Source organism: Ictidomys tridecemlineatus, chromosome 7 (assembly GCF_052094955.1).
Source record: "Ictidomys tridecemlineatus isolate mIctTri1 chromosome 7, mIctTri1.hap1, whole genome shotgun sequence".
Classification (NCBI taxonomy): domain Eukaryota; kingdom Metazoa; phylum Chordata; class Mammalia; order Rodentia; family Sciuridae; genus Ictidomys; species Ictidomys tridecemlineatus.
The window spans coordinates 99456787-99472646 of NC_135483.1; the positions used below are offsets into that span (position 1 = coordinate 99456787).

The 15860-nt window shown below is 44.2% G+C and overlaps 1 protein-coding gene, 1 non-coding gene and 1 pseudogene across 2 annotated transcripts in view; 1 reads left to right on the forward strand and 2 right to left on the reverse strand.

Annotated features, from left to right (window-relative positions):
- The window catches only part of Clasp1 (cytoplasmic linker associated protein 1), a 269130-nt gene that overhangs the window by 167866 nt on the left and 85404 nt on the right, over window positions 1-15860 (reverse strand). The window contains exons 3-6 of the mRNA XM_040294156.2: window positions 11494-11572; window positions 10742-10845; window positions 9834-9925; window positions 8538-8613 (exon numbers count right to left, since the gene is read on the reverse strand). Of these exons, the coding sequence (XP_040150090.1) occupies window positions 8538-8613; window positions 9834-9925; window positions 10742-10845; window positions 11494-11572 (351 nt within the window). The remainder of the gene's footprint in view (window positions 1-8537; window positions 8614-9833; window positions 9926-10741; window positions 10846-11493; window positions 11573-15860) is intronic.
- Window positions 7579-8063, reverse strand: LOC101975254 (thioredoxin domain-containing protein 17 pseudogene; annotated as a pseudogene).
- LOC120883834 (U4atac minor spliceosomal RNA) lies at window positions 12112-12237 on the forward strand. Its single transcript, XR_005726024.1, has one exon. It is a non-coding gene; the product is annotated as a U4atac minor spliceosomal RNA (small nuclear RNA).

The window sequence follows — 15860 nt, forward strand, 5'->3', positions numbered from 1 at the left end:
GTAACTTTATTCATAATTTCCACCCCCTCTGGTGGAAAAGGCAAATCCTCAGCTATAGCATCTTTTTTAAAAATTTGTGGATGTGCATGACAGTAGAATGTATTTTGACATATTATACATACATGGAATATAACTTATTCTAATTAGGATCCCATTCTTGTCATTGTATGTCACATGGAGTTTCACTGGACATGTATTCATCTATGAACATAGAAAAGTTATGTCCCATTCATTCTATTGTGTTCCTATTCCCATATCCCATACCTCCTCCCTTCCCTTTATTCCCCTTTGTCAAACCCAGTGAACTTCTAGTCCTCTATTTCCCCCTTATTGTGTGTTAGCATCCACATATCAGAGAGAACATCTGGTCTTTGGTTTTTGGCACTGACTTATTTCACTTAGCATGATAGTCTCTAGTTCCACCTTTTTAGTATGAAATGCCAAAATTTCATACTTCTTTATGGCTGATTAATACTCCATTGTGCATATAAACACATTTAGGCTATATTATCTTTTCCCCAAAAACCTTACTCTATGAACTGATTTGTGTCCATCAAAATCCAAATGTTGGAGACCTAACATCCAATGTTACTGTTATGTAGAAGTAAGGCCTCTTAGGAGAATAGAGGTTAAATGAGGTCATAAAGGTAGGGCCCTGAAATGAAAAGATGATTAACCTCATAAAAGACATAGAAAGAAGCAGCAGAGAGAGAAGATGGCCATTTGAAGTCAGGAAGAGAGTCCTGCCACACTGGCACCCTGGCCTCAGACTTCCAGTCTCCAGAACTGAGAGAAAATGAATGTCTGCTGGTTAAACCCCAGCCAGTCTATGTTGTTCCATCACGGCAGTCCAGAAGTTTACTCACACAGATTATCAGTTTATGTGGCTTAAAAAAAAAACACACACACACACAATCTCTAATGCTAGGAAACATTTTCACATAGTGATAGGCAAACACTACAAAAGTAGTCCATGACACTGTGTCTTGGCAACCAGGAGTAAGAGCACCATCTCTGCTCACTTTCTAGTGATGCCATCTGCTCGTCACATCGGCTGGTCTCCTTAAAAAGCAACCCGTACCAATTACTTACAAAGTGTAAGCCATAAACAGTTAAAGACACTTAGTGGAATTAGTAGCTTTGAAGTCAATGTAGACCTAAAGACACGGCCACCAGAAGCTGCATGACCTTAGAGGCAACACTGAACTCCTATAATATGCTTCCTCCTCTATTAATTGAGGGTTGCACTGAGAGATGAAAGAATGGATTCACTCAACAAATACTTGAGTGCTTACTGCTCACACAGACAAGTGGTGAATGATGAGTGAGTGGGACAAGCTGCAGGTAGCAGTGATGTGGCACTGGCAGGGGACCCTGCTAGCAGCTAGAAGAGGGAAGGCAAACTCAGGTGTTGAGAGCCACAGCCAAAGGGGCTCCAGCAACATCTAGCTGATTGGTTCCTCTGCGGTGATGTTCATTGGGCTGTTTCCCTGCCCTTCAGACTGCCGGCTGATGATTGGCTCACAGCGGCCCCAGCAACATCTAGCTGATTGGCTCCTCCGCGGAGCTGCTCATTGGGGGACTTCTTTGGCTCCGCCCACACAACCCAGCCAATGGGCCTCAAGAGCAGGAGGATTGTGGGAGGTGGGGAGGTTTGTGTGGGGGAGAGGCTTGTGGAAGCCGGTGGTGGCAGTTGGGCTCTGAGGGTTTTTTCCTGAGGAGCTGTTTTGCTTGGCGTTTGTAGTTCTAAAAATAAAATTAGTTTCTTTTGACAAGAGGCTCCTGAATTGTGCCCAGCCAGACTGCGGCACTCAGGCACACAGGTCTCCATCACCCCACCATGAGATGATGTAGGCATGGCTCTGCCACACCTTGTACACTTTCAAGAAAAGTCAGAAAAATGTGTCTCCCTGCACACTCATCTAAAATTTCTGTGGGTAAAATTAAAACATTCTGCAAACACACACACACACACACACACACGTATATAACAATCTGCAGGCTACAATCAGATCTTATGCCAGTTTTTGACCTACAATTTTTGTATCTGATGCACTCAACACAATGATGATCATTCTCTACATCTTTTAAACAAACATTGTTGGCCTCTAAAATAATCATTCCTCAGACTTATAAAGCTCCAGGGTCTAAACCAGCCTTTACTGAAGAAATGCAGATGAGCAGATTCTCTTTGGTGTCCTATAAGGTTCAATACTCTAAGAGGGAAGGGAAGGTTAAATGAGAGCAGTTCAGTAGAGAATGAAGGACGGCATGGTTGCTCATGAATGCACGAGTCTCACACTACCTCTACCTGCTTACGTCAGGCCCACCACAGAAAGGAGCCCGCAGCCTCAGGATATTCAGGCTGTGAAAGTGCCATATATGAAGCACTACCTGCCAAGCACAAGTTGAACCCTTTATCTATAAAGTTATCTAGGGTTTCCCGTGTATGCCACGGTGTTCCTTCCTTCCATCCTCAAAGGGATCCCGTTTCCTGGACACCCAAGAGGGAATGAAGGCTGGAGAGGTGAACCCCTGCCCCAGAATGGAAGCAGAACTGCCAACTGAGTGCAAGCCTGTGTCCTCCTTTAAGCACACTGCATCCCAACACGGATGTCAACATTAGGGCTTTGATTAAAGCAAAACACTCAGAGGGCTTGACCGCTGGGGTAGTGGGACAGAAAGGCAGCCTGTAAAAGTTGCTGAGAATCTAAATCTCCCCCAACCTCCATCCTCCTGGACATGAGCACAGCCCCAAAGCCAGCTACCTGGGGAAATGAGTACCACAGGAGCACACCAGTACACCCATGAAGCAGGGACACGGCATCCCTGTCAAACCCTTCACAGAGGCCAGCTTTCTCCCCACCTCTGCACCAGCTGGGAAAACATTGGTTCAACAGGCAAGGAGATGTGTTGTGGTAGGCCTTAGAGGTGTGCAGCGCACAGCAGCAGGGGGAAGCCACTTGGAAGCAACCCCCATTATGCTGCCTCAGGCAAGGCTAGGAGCCCAATCCACAAAACCTAAGGCTGTCAGGCACAACTAGTGCTCTTCCCTAGTCCGGGACTTCCTTCTGTGCAGGCTGCCAGCTTCCTTTACCACAGCCACTGCCCTGCCCCTCTCATCAACATGCTGGGTCTATGGTGGAATCCACATGTCCAGGAATGAAAGCCTGTCTCCTTAGTGTGTGGCTATCACACAACCCTGGGATGGCACACAGGACCTGGGATAGGATTCTCCACATTGAGATAGGAGAGAAACTGTGGAAAAGCTTATGGAATAGGTTCCTATGCTCTTGGAAAGGGACAGCTGGGGAAGAGTGAATGCTGGCTGGCACTCAATATGAGAGAATTTATTCATTACTGGAGGACAGGAGGTGACAGTGTTAATAGGGTTATGTTTTTAAGGTAAAAGTCCTTATACTCTGGCATAGTTAGGAATTAATGTCTAAGATTTGCTTCAAAATAATGGGATAGGGAGGGAAATCAGGAAACTGATGCTGGATGGCACCCTCATTACTTCTATGCACATTTGAACCTTTTTTTTTTTTTTCCTTTTGCAGTACTAGGGATAGAATCTGGAGCCTTGCACATACTAAGCAGGCAATCTACCACTAGGCCTCACTCCCAACCCTGTCTGAACCTGTCAACAACAGACAGGAGCTTGGGAGGTGAGATCTCCCACCCACCAGGCAGCCCTGCACGTGTGTGGCCTGGCTGCACCTGGTCTGTGCCCAAGGACAGATCTGTAGAACACAGCGCCACAGTGGAGATGGCAAGATGCTCAGTTCTGAGGGTGCCACTGGGCCATTAGGAGGCTGGACCTCCCTCCAGGACTACTCCTTGTGCACAGTGGTATTTGCCCCTTGCTCTAGCAACTATAGGCTGGGTTTTTAGTGACTTGCACCAAAAGCATTCTAACCTTCATACTCCATGCATCTATGGCCACTCTGGGAAGCCTCGGGAGGGCTTCCACTGCCCCAAGACACTCAGCTACGCTCAGCTCAGATGACTAAGGGGGAATTCACATCCTCCAAAGCAGGAGTAACCTGCAGAGTTCATTTAAATACTATGCACTCAATGCTGGCAGCCACCTGAAGAGTTGCAAGAGAATTTCAGTGGCCACTCGTGAGAGGGTATTGAAGAACTAGAGGCTGACTACTATTGTCAGGCACCCGAGTGCAGTGATAGCACCAACAAAACCCAAGTGTGCTCTATGGTCTGAGACTAGCAAAGAAGGGAAAGTTCATCCAGAGTTATGGGGTGGCCTAGAACTGTAAAGAATAGCAAGTTATGATCTTCAGTCTCAAGGCCAGAGCCTAGGAGGAAAAACTGATGAAAAAATTAAAATAAAGACAAGTAAGGACATGGGGGTGCAGTTCAATGGAAGAGTGTACTTAGCATGCACACATCTTGGGTTCAATCTCCAGAACCAAATACACTGATATAAAAGCACACACAACTTACGTTAAGAACCCCAGAAGGAGCAGTGATCAACTTGATTAGTACAAGGGAAGCAAGGTGGCAGGGTTTCTGGGAGCGGTGGTACGTATATGTGCATGCAAATGTACAGATAAGACATGACCAAGGCAGATGTGGATATAGGGATTAATTGCAGAGTACTGTGTGTAGGATCCCCAGGCCACACATCCTGTCTACTAGACTATGAAAAGCTGCCCATACAGTCACAAACTGCATTTTTTAGAGGGGAAAAAAAATGAAAAAGCAATAAGAATTTTCTTCCAACCAGAGGCACAAAGGCCTAGGACTTAATCCATAAAACTTAGTGCAGGCTGCAATTTCCTGGCCGAGGCCCCACATTTTCTGACACATAAAGAACATCCACTTAGTATATTAGGCAGGAAGTGGTAGCTTGAACTTTGGGCTTCATGAAATATTTTAAACAAGTTTTGCATTTTTCCTCTTAGAAAAAGAAATTATTTTCTTATTTCTTCATAAAAAATATATATAAAATAATCTTTATTATGATTATTTAGCAGCAAGAAACAATTCCACTAAAAGGTGTTTCTTTTGCATTTAAGTTGTACTTATGATTACCACTGAGAATCGGCCCAAGAGCATCCAGCTTTTGGTAATGACACCGATTTTTGGTACACAGAGGGTTCTCAATGTTTGGTATAAGAGAAATATGTCTATGACAATATCATAAATACATTTCAAGACACAAATGCCTGTCCTGTGATTTAAGAATTTTCATATATTCAAAACACTATATATCTAAGAATTTCTTAGAAACTCACTGGAATGTGGCAGGTGTAAGATTTCTGCAAATGAAAATGGCCATCGGGCCACAAGGAGACTTCCAAGTAACTTGGCCCTTCTAAGGGTCTTCTACTTGGCTCAAGGGTCATGCCAGCAGGTAAGAACAGTCACCCTCCCAAGTACTTTCACAAGGAGTGAGGAGCAAGGCAATCATCAGTGCCCTGAGAGGGACACTGCAGTTCAAGATCCAAGTGCCCACTAACGTGAACTAGCTCTAAAGTACAAAGGCAGGACCAAGCCTAGTCCCGTGTTTTCCACCTAGGCGTTCCGGCACCACACTAGGCAGCTCGAAGTTGTAAATACACTCTACCTTCTGTCACCTTTAAAACACTATTCCAAACTGCTCAAATTTGATGCTACCTTAATCTCTTAGATAACTGAATGTTTTCCAAATACATGATCATTCTGGTCACAAGTAATTTAATCTATGCTGCTTCTAAAATAAGGAAAATCTTATTAACAAATTAACCCCTTCTCTAGACCTAAAGGAACAAAACTGCATCAGGGAACAACCCAATGCAAGGACAGATCAGTCTCTCCATCCCTTCTGCAGAATCTTCAAGGAACTTCTTAGTGGTGATAGGGCCAGGGGTTGCTAACTGAGGCTTCCCCTATCAGGAAACTTCAGAAGAAAACCTATGAAGAATTCTACATTCTGGAGGCTTGTCTAACAGCTTTCAATATGAGAATGTCACTGTTTCAAAACTTTAAATGTAAGAACACTTCATTCTCAGTGACTCTCAAAATCTACATGGAATCTGTGATCTTTCAGGCAGGGAAATACTGAGTTTTTCCCCCACAGTACACATCAGTGGAGGGTCCTGGCCTAACAATGTCTCCTCCATGTGCCTCTGGAGGATGGTGTCCATCTCAGTTACAAAAACAAAACCTGAGGCCCCCAAAACACCAATCCAACAACCTTCCCCCAACCCTGCAAAGCCTAAGTTTCTGCTTCTGCTGGGCCCACAGCGGAAGCTCATAGTTAGTGTATATGGAAGAAAAGAAGGGACAGAGGGGCAGAATGGGAACATGAACCATGCTGCAGTGTGGCACACAGTGACACCTGATGGTACACAGCAACATCCACACCCCTCACCAAGTCGGACTCTGGACAATGTCAACTGTCATCCCAGGTCACATCTGTCTAGCCTACCTTCACAGTTAAAGTGTACCGAGGGTGTGTACTCAGGTCCAGTGTTAACATTCATGTCACCAACCTGGCCAGTGTAAGCATCTGAATTAAGGACAAATGACCTTGACTAAAGAAGATGGCATTTCTGCTTGGCAAATACGCACCATGTATTAAGAGTGACATACTCAGTGTAGCCTCTAGAAAGGGGCTCTTCTGTTGAGGACAGCACGGTGGTGCATGCCTATAATCTCAGTGACTTGGGGAATTGAGTTCAAAGCCAGCCTCAGCAATTTAGTGAGGCCCTAAGGAACTTTGCAAGACTCTGTCTCAAAAAATAAAAATGGTTGGGATGTGGCTCAGTAGTTAAGTGCCTCTGGGTTCAATCCCTGGTACCAAAACAAAACAAGACAAAAACAGACAAGACCAAGGCAGGGAATGTGGCAAGATAAGCCATTGGATAATCTAGCATTTTTTTTTTTAACTTAAAAGTAAAACTAATACTGACTAGGAAGCATGATTCAGTAAGCATATACCTAAGAGCTGTATTTCCAGTGCCACACAGCTTCAGTGAAGGCTGGGTGAGAGAAAATGGGATAAGCAAAGGAAAAAGCAAGGACCACACAGCACAAGAGATGCCAGAGAGAAGATGAGAAACTGCCGTGGGACTCGAGAGCAAAGACAAAAGGAAGAACAGAAGGGACACAGACCCAGTGAGACCTAGGGGCTGGCACCTAAGTGGAAGGAGAGATGGCACAGCCTTGTTGGAGGGTGATTTGTTAACAATTGAGACCTAAAATGAGATGCCTCTTCATCAGATATATTTCTTTTATAATTTACTGCCACATTTTCTGCCCCTCTGTCTAGGAAAACATCTGTCCTTCTATGTGAGCTGGTATAATAAAAATGACTCTTGGTGAGAAACAAGCAAACTGGGCAAGACAGATGGTCTTGTGGAGCTCAGACCTGGAAGCTTCCTGAGTTGCCTGATGGCCATAGCAGATGTCACCAGACTGTGATGCCCAGTAACCACAGAGCACATGACCAGCTCCTCTCTACCTTTTTTTTTTTAAGCATTCTTTATTGTTTAGACATAGCTACTTTTCATTTACTTATTGCTAAAATGAATTCAAATGTGTAGTTTCTTTTATGCTAGAGCAAACCAGGAAATCAGGACACAACTGTCATCGTTAAATTTTAATCTTCAAAGAACAAGATCTCCACAAGGCTGGCCTGAAGACACTCAGATTCTACCAGTTTTTGAGATGTTCCATATTTAATTAGTGGAGGGACCGCAGTTACTTTCAGTTGTTTTCCAAAGTCATCAATTGGATCTCTCCAAGAAGTTTTTTCTCCTACTTGGCAGTGGATGAACACCCAGCCTTCACTGATAGGCTTCAGCCCCTCTCGAATGACTGGGATACCAGCTGTTCCCTTCGGTGTCCTTAGAACCCATGAAGTACAGGAAAATGGTCTTGCCAAGGTGCTGCTTCACAGCCTGACTCAACTCCTGGAAGCCCGCCATGCTCACCTCCTCATAGACAGCCATAGGTACTGTGCACTGCTTGGGGCAGAAGGAGTCCACTGCTGCTGGGCAGGACCCGCTCAGGGTGGGGGTATAACACTTCTGATGTCCTCTCCACCTTACACTAACAAAGTGCTTTGCCTTTTGCAATTTAGGTAAAATTTGTTTCAAGCACAATTCTTAAGGAAACAGTACAAGTACTGTCCACAGTGATACAGCAGCAAGCATACACACTGCCCGGAGCAAAATACAGAAGATGCCCTCAGATACTTTCCTAGTCACTCTTCCCAGTCCCACCCTGACCCTTTTTGGCTTAAGAGACAGTGACCAGAGTGGTCCTATCTTGAGGCTGAACTGGATGACAGCAATTTATAGAGGTCAGTGATTTCACAGCCCTACATAAGAGAGGGAACCGAGCAGCCACAACTTTACCATTATTTCATGAATAATAACTGGTAGCTAATGTCATACACAATGATCAGAATTCTTTGAAGATGAGCGAGCCCCACCCACCTACCGAGAACACCCTACAGAGAACACCAAAGTCCATCTGAGCACTCAGTAAATAAACGATTTCCCCCCAGGATTTTCTTCCTCACTCACCTGACTGTTTGGGTCTCCAAGTAAGTTACATATGTGTGGCACGATCTTGCTTAGTGTCAGAGTATGTGCTCCAGAGCTGAGAACAAAAGGGGTGTGTGACTGTTAGAACTAAGGAAAAGAAGGAAGCCCCTTTGCCCACAGCCGCCCCTCCTCCACTTCCCAGAGTGCAACCACCCTCACAATACGGCCCTCTCCACCCTGATGGAACGCACCCCAATGGGCCCTTTCCCAGGAGTTCAAGCCCCTCAGTGGCCCTGACCTTTAGAGGCTAAGCCAGAAGCCTGCTCCCACCATAGTGCTTGCCTCACCCGTGACATCTCTGCCCTGTGCTTTGTCATGTCATAGTATCTGTCCTGACAAGCTCAGTGACCAACCAAACTGCAAGTCCCTTGAAGCCACCCCTGGAGGGTCCCTGTGCTCTATGGAACAGCTCCTGCTATAGCAGACATTCCGTTAATGCTGTTGGATGACAAAACTGTGATGGAGTAGCCGCAGGACTTCCGACCACATGCTGCCCTGCTGGGAGACCTTCAGGTATTCACAACTCTTCCCCATCACAAGCACAGTTGCCACAAACGCCCTTTGTTAATACATTATATAAATGGTAGAGACAACTCTAGAAAATATTTCAGTAGTTTCTTTCAAAACTAAAAAATAACCCTGCCACTATACTCTTGGGAAATGACCCAAGGGAAATAAAAACAACATACCTGCAGAAATTTAGACATACTTGTGTACACACATTTGTAGCAACTCTATTTCTAATAGTCCCAAACCCAAATTTTCTTCAACAGTTGAATGGTTCAACAAACTGGGATATACATCTATAGCATGATTTCTCAGCAATAAAACAAAATGAATTACTGTCACTGTCAATAACAGATATTACAACCTCAAGGGAATTATGCAGACTAAAAAGGCTCTCAAAAGATTACATATGGTATTATTCCATATTTATGACAAAATGACAGAGATGGAACACAGACTAGTTATCCAGGCAACAGGGCAGCAGGTGGGAGACCTGTGAGTACTGGTGTGCATCCACAGAAGCCACACATGTATACCTGGAGCAATCTGAATAAGCTCTGTGAGCTGTGCCAATATCCCTTTCCCAGAGTTGACACTGTACTACCTGAAGTTCACTGTACTGCAGTTATGGAAAATGTCAGCACAGGCAGGGGGATACACCTCCCACTACATTTCTTTGCAGCTTCCCATAAATCTATAACTTCCAAAATAAAAAATGTATTACAAAGCTTAAGTCAAGTAAAACTTATAAATTCACCCTAGACTTACGCATTGAGTGTTGCAATAAGGCAGAGACAGATGCCTTCTCTTGTACGGAAATTCTTGTGTTTGAAGCCTCCAAGCATTCTGTCCCATACATACTGCAGGTAAAAGAACAGGTGAGAGGACAGAAATAGCTGCAGCCCTTCCCTTGGGTTGCAGAGGAGGAGCCTCTTAGAAGGTGCCAACCTGGTCCCATCCTCCATCAGCCCCCTCGGCCCTCTCCACAGCACATTGAAGAACAATGGCTTATTATCAAACATATCATGTTAAAATGTTCAAAATGCATACATTTATAGAATTTTATTTAATTCCATCAACACCTCTTAAAAGAGAGGCATAACTGGCCTTGTTTTATAAGTGAGAACAAGAAGCCCAAAAAAGAAGAGATGACTTGACAAAGACCCTGTAACACTCACACTGCTCTATGCCTGGGACAAATCTACCCACTTGGTCATCTTCTATGGCCAATTTAATCTTTCCCTCAGAAAGGTTTTTACTGATGATCATCCCCACCTCACCACCAACAATGGACAGTGGGACTCTGACAGGCTGCATCCAATCATCCCAGCAGGCCCAGCTCCACAGCAGATAGAGCCCAGGGTTCCAGCCAGTGCCCCTAGCTTCCCAGATACCAGGGCTGCCTCCTTTCAGGGAAAAGGGGAAGCCAGTGGTGAAAAAGAGTTAAAGAGCCTAATCGATACACCAAGCATCCAAAACCCATGTTAAATCCACTAATTTATTCAAATGATGGGTTCTGCTACTAATTTAAACATCTTATATTAGGGGACAGATTAAATATATGAAAATGCTCCCCTGTAACACACCAACTTAAAAGAAATTAAATCTATGGAGTAAAATGCTGTTTATCCAAGTGGACACATGCCCACTGACCCCAGAATGCTTCTCTCACCTACCTGGGGATTAGCAGCTTGATCCATGATCTTTAGCAGCAGAGTTTGGTCTTGCTCCCTTACAGAGTCTTTAGCATCTCCCAGTCTGTCTATTAGACTTGGCAGCACTGAAAATCAACATGGAAATTGAACAAATGGAAACCAAATGGGGGTGGGGGGGGTCATCAACTGCTAATATTTCAACTAATTAGGAAGATAAACCACTGGCCTAACTCGTGTACCTCATTCTAAAACCGCCCATTTTTGTGTACAGCTCTACTCTTCCTGATGAAATGCAAGAATTACCAAAAGAATCCACAAAATCCACTGCATGGACAAATTGCAAAACCAACTGGCTTGGTTTTGCGTCAGTTTTGCAGGGCTTCTTAAAACAGTTCTATAAAAGAAAGGTTGAGGACAAATATGAGTGGGTCGGTACTAAAGAATGACGGCTACTTTTGCACAAGAAATCAAGTTGGCAATTAATTATTAATTAATTAAAAAATCAATTATCGGAACACGCATTATTAATGTTCCATATTAGAACATGAAGACTGGGGGGAAAACGACAGAAAAGTACAATGCAATAAGGCCAGTGATGTGTGGTGTGGGGAGAAGGGGGTGCAGCCCTGCTGGGGAAAGCAGAAGGAAACAGAGCTGGGAAGCAGGGTTGGCAGGGAGCGAAGGGTGGCTGGAGGAACTGAGAAGACTCAGGGAAGGCAGCGGGGCTGCAGGGAGGAGAATCCAGGTCGGCTCCACACCTGCCCACAGCTCACCTGTGCCGATTTGCGCCTTGAACCGATCCTGCAGCCGGGTCACCAGAGCCGACAGGATATCCATGCCCAGAAGAACCACCTGCAACGGGAAACAGCAGGAGCCGGTCAGCGGCGGGCCCGGGGAGCAATGCTCCCGCCCACCCACTCAAAGAATGCCCCAGCATATCTGGCCCGACGTTATCCGGAGCCCGTAGCGCAGGCGCTGACTGGGAAAACTAAACTGGCCAGAGGAAGGAGGCTGTCGCACAAAACAGCCGTTTACAGTTTTGGTAGAAAATACTCAGTGCCAAAAAAACGAAAATAAGCAGCCACGCTTGGCCCAACTCCCCGGAGCCAAGAAGAGCTCCTCGCGGACCCGCCCTCTGTCAGCCCCGCCCCGTCAAGCGCGTATGCAAATTATCGGTCGGCTGGCGCGAGGTCTTCTGGGTAAAACAAACCCTTCGTTTTGCGGCCCTTCGAAGTCTCAGAAAATGGGAGTAGATGGTTTGAGTTGGGAGCTATGGTCACTAGAAGTAAGCTAACTACCAGGCAGGCTAGGGCGGGACTCCTGAAATTAGTCACCACAACCCTACCTGGTATTGGAGCTTCCAGCTCGCAGTGCACGCAAGCTCGCGCTCAACCATCCTTTTCTTGGGGTTGCGTTACTGTCCAATGAGCGTCTAGTGAGGGCAGTACTGCTAACGCCTACACAACACACTCGCATCAATTAGAGCTGTGCTTTATTTTGGTGCAATTTTTGGAAAAATGAAAAACCTATTTTCCCTGCGTTCAGAGTTTAAAGATAGGTAATATAATCTTTGAAGAAACCGTAGTGCTTTACTTGACCACCGCTAGGTGGCGTAGCACACCCACTGTATTTTTTTGAAGACTCAATTATTATTAAACCCACTCCCACTTCACCATCACCCGATTTCTAATCCTTGTGATTTGAGATACCTAAAACACTATTGGAATTGTTTGTAATACTGCCTGCCGTTCCTTCTCCAGTTCACTCATGATTCCTCCAACTATAGCTAGCAAAGAACTGGGCTTCATATTTAGTTGTTATCCACTGCCTCTAAAGAAATCCAAATTTGCCCAATAATCAGAATACATGAATTGGCGTGGCCTCTCAAGGGAATAGCTATTTGACAATTTATTAAGTGAAGGTTGATTTGTAGACAAGTTTTTATACTATTATGTAATGGTATTTTAAAAAGTTAAAATAGTGACTTTTTAATATTATTATGATGTGGATTTTTCCTTTTTGTAGATGGATATAATATCTTTATTTGTTTATTACTTTGCTTTTGAGCTTTAAAAACGTTCCACATTTAACTTCCTTCTTATAAAAACAGTATAGGGCGTAGTAATCTTACAGTGACAGATGTTACCCCAGCCAGATGATGAAGGTCAATCAGCAATCAAATCATGCTGGTGGTTTGTATTCTTGATATTATGAAAAAGGCACTCTATCTCTAGGACAGTCCTCCCAACAACCAGTAAGTCCAGTCTTATGAGGAAAAAAAAAAAGCAAGAAAATTCCAAGAACAGGGCTCCTATAAAACACATGACCAGTGCTCCTCAAAAGTCCAAGTCATTAAAAACAAGGAAGACTGAGAAATTGTTACAGCTAAAAGACACCAAAGGAAACATAACAACTAATGTAAAATGGTATTTTGGATGGGATTCTGGAACAGAAAAATATCAATTTTTTCTTAAATTAAAAACTAAGTGGGGCTAGGATGTAGCTCAAGCAGTAGCCCGCTCGCCTGGCATGCGTGCCACCCGGGTTCGATCCTCAGCACCACATACAAAGATGTTGTGTCTGCCAAAAACTAAAAAATAAATATTAAAAATTTTCTCTCTTTCTCTCTCTCTCTTTAAAAAAAAACTAAGTAAATCATCACTAGTAAAAACTAAGTAACAAAGCATAGATTTTCACCAATAATAATGTATCATATTGGCTTATAAAGTGTAAGAAATATTCCATACTAATGTTAGATGTAATGACAAGGAGAAGAGGAATAAGATACATAGGGACACACTGCATTATCTACAATATTTCTGTAAATTCAAAACCTTTATAAAAAATAAAATTTTGTGGAGTTTTTGGGTTTGTTTTGCTTGCAGTGCTAGGGGTTTAACCCAGGGCCACATTCAGGCTAGGCAAGTACTCCTATCACAGAGCTACCTTCCCAGCCCAAAGTGCAGTTTTCAGAAACAAGTAACCCATCACTTCACTGGAACTGAAGTTCTCTCTCCCCTGATGACATCCTAGGCAGCTGCACAGTTGCATTTCTGGTTGGATTATTACAAAATATTAAGAGTGCTGCCTTCAGATCACACCACACCTTTCAAAAGTCACTCAAGACTAAGGTGTGAGAGGTCTACTGCATTTTCAGATATGACAGCTCAGGTGGATTAAGCTATCCATGAGATCTAGGAAGGTAACTTTAGCTCTTCCAGAATGCAGTTCCAGGTACTTACAGAGCAACTGGACTTTGGAGGGAAACAAAGGGACTTGCCACACACAGTTGTCTAGTTCGCCCTCAGTAACAGACCCAAGGACAAGGACAGGAATCACCAGCACCAGTGTGTCTTCACAGCTCAGGCCCCTCTCCTGTTTCTATTTCACCACTGAAGAAGGGGACAAATACAAAAGTCCTTGCCCAAAAGGTCACTCTAAATATTAGCTGGGGAACCTCTGTGCCTTAGTTCCCTCTTCTCTAAAACAGCTACATCACAGGCGGTGGTGACCATTCAACGCATTGTGCACTTAAAGGGCGTGAGCTAGGGCCTTGTACACGGTAAGGGCTGGACTACACAGAATAGTCATCCTCACAGATCAGTGCCATTGCCACTGGCAAGCACATGGGTGACAGGAACTGGGCTGGCAGAAAAGGCATCCCAGAAAGTGCACAGGGCTACATTTTGAAAGGACGGAGCTACACATCAGAGATGAAGAGACCTCTATGCAGAGGGAAGAGCGAATGTTAAGCTGAGGGCAGTTATATGGCCAGATACAGGAGCCACAGGGGACATCCCCAAAACAGCCAGGAGTCCCCAGATAGTGGAGAGTCACTGAAGGGCTGTAAGGAAGGGGTAGGTACTAGGGGAGCTGGAGCCTTTAGAGAGGACAGTGGCCACCATGGTGAAGATGGTCTGGAGGCTCTCACCCAGCACTTGCTTTTGCAGAGCCTTTGAACACCTCCTCCACCATTTTTTCCAGTCCCTGGTGTTTATACTTGCTTCATAGCTGAACTCCTGTAATGTGAGGAATCCTACGAACATTTCCTCAGAATTCCCCTTGTATACAGTGGCACAGTGCTGGGTACATAGCAGTGTAGACCCCTACTCAACTAATGAATCAGACTGGAACGGATGGGTTCTCCGAGCCCAACACAGTTTCTTTATCTTAAAAACTTTAAAAAGATACTCCCATAAAGGAGGTAGATATAGCTAAGTAATTGGACCAAAATTCCCGCTGAGAACAACAAAAAATGCTTGGCATAATAGAGCATCTGCTTAGAACCCTCTGAAAGAACAGGAGAACCACCGAGTCAAGGCACGAAAGATGACTGAGGCTTGCAGAGATGCACCCTGGTGATGGGTCCACTTCTGCCCTGGGCCATTATCCATAGAGAGGGGCAACTGACACACTGAGGATGGTTTCTGATCTCCTCCTGACTCACCAAGCATGACAAAGTCAAGACCCCAAAGCTCTCCAGGGTTGGTTTAGAGGGGTAACCGTCTACAACTGGGGCTAGAAATCCAAATGGCTAGGCCTTGGCTGCTGGGTGGTCCAGCAAAGTCCTAATCGCTGACCTCAGAGTAAGATGATTTTAGAACATGTATGCCCTAAAGCCCCTCCCCTCAGAGATAAAGACAGAAATTATTTCAGGGTAAAGAGAACATCATCATAGTCTACCTCAATTTACTTCTGGAAGTTTTTCAAAAGTAATATTCAAAATCCAACCAGAGATTTCCAGGCACAAAGGGCATCATAATTTAAACTAGCAGAAATAAAGGCCCACTTGAATTCTTAACCTGAGAATAATCAGAAATAAATTTTAAAATAATAATTCTTACTGAGAAGATAAACACAGAATTGAAATTTGGGGAAGAGAAATGGCAGCTTTTAAAAAGTTACACCAATTTTTTTAAAAAACAAGTACCAGACAAAATTAAGTTCTCAGTGGATGGGCTATGTCTAAAGCACATTGGATATAGAAGCTTTGGAAAATGACATAATGGCTCTTTAAAAAAATTAACATTACCATATGATCCAGCAATTCCACTTCTGGATATATACCTAAAATTAGCATCTCACAAATATTTATATGCCCTTGTTCACAGCATCATTATTTACAATAGCTGAGAGGTGA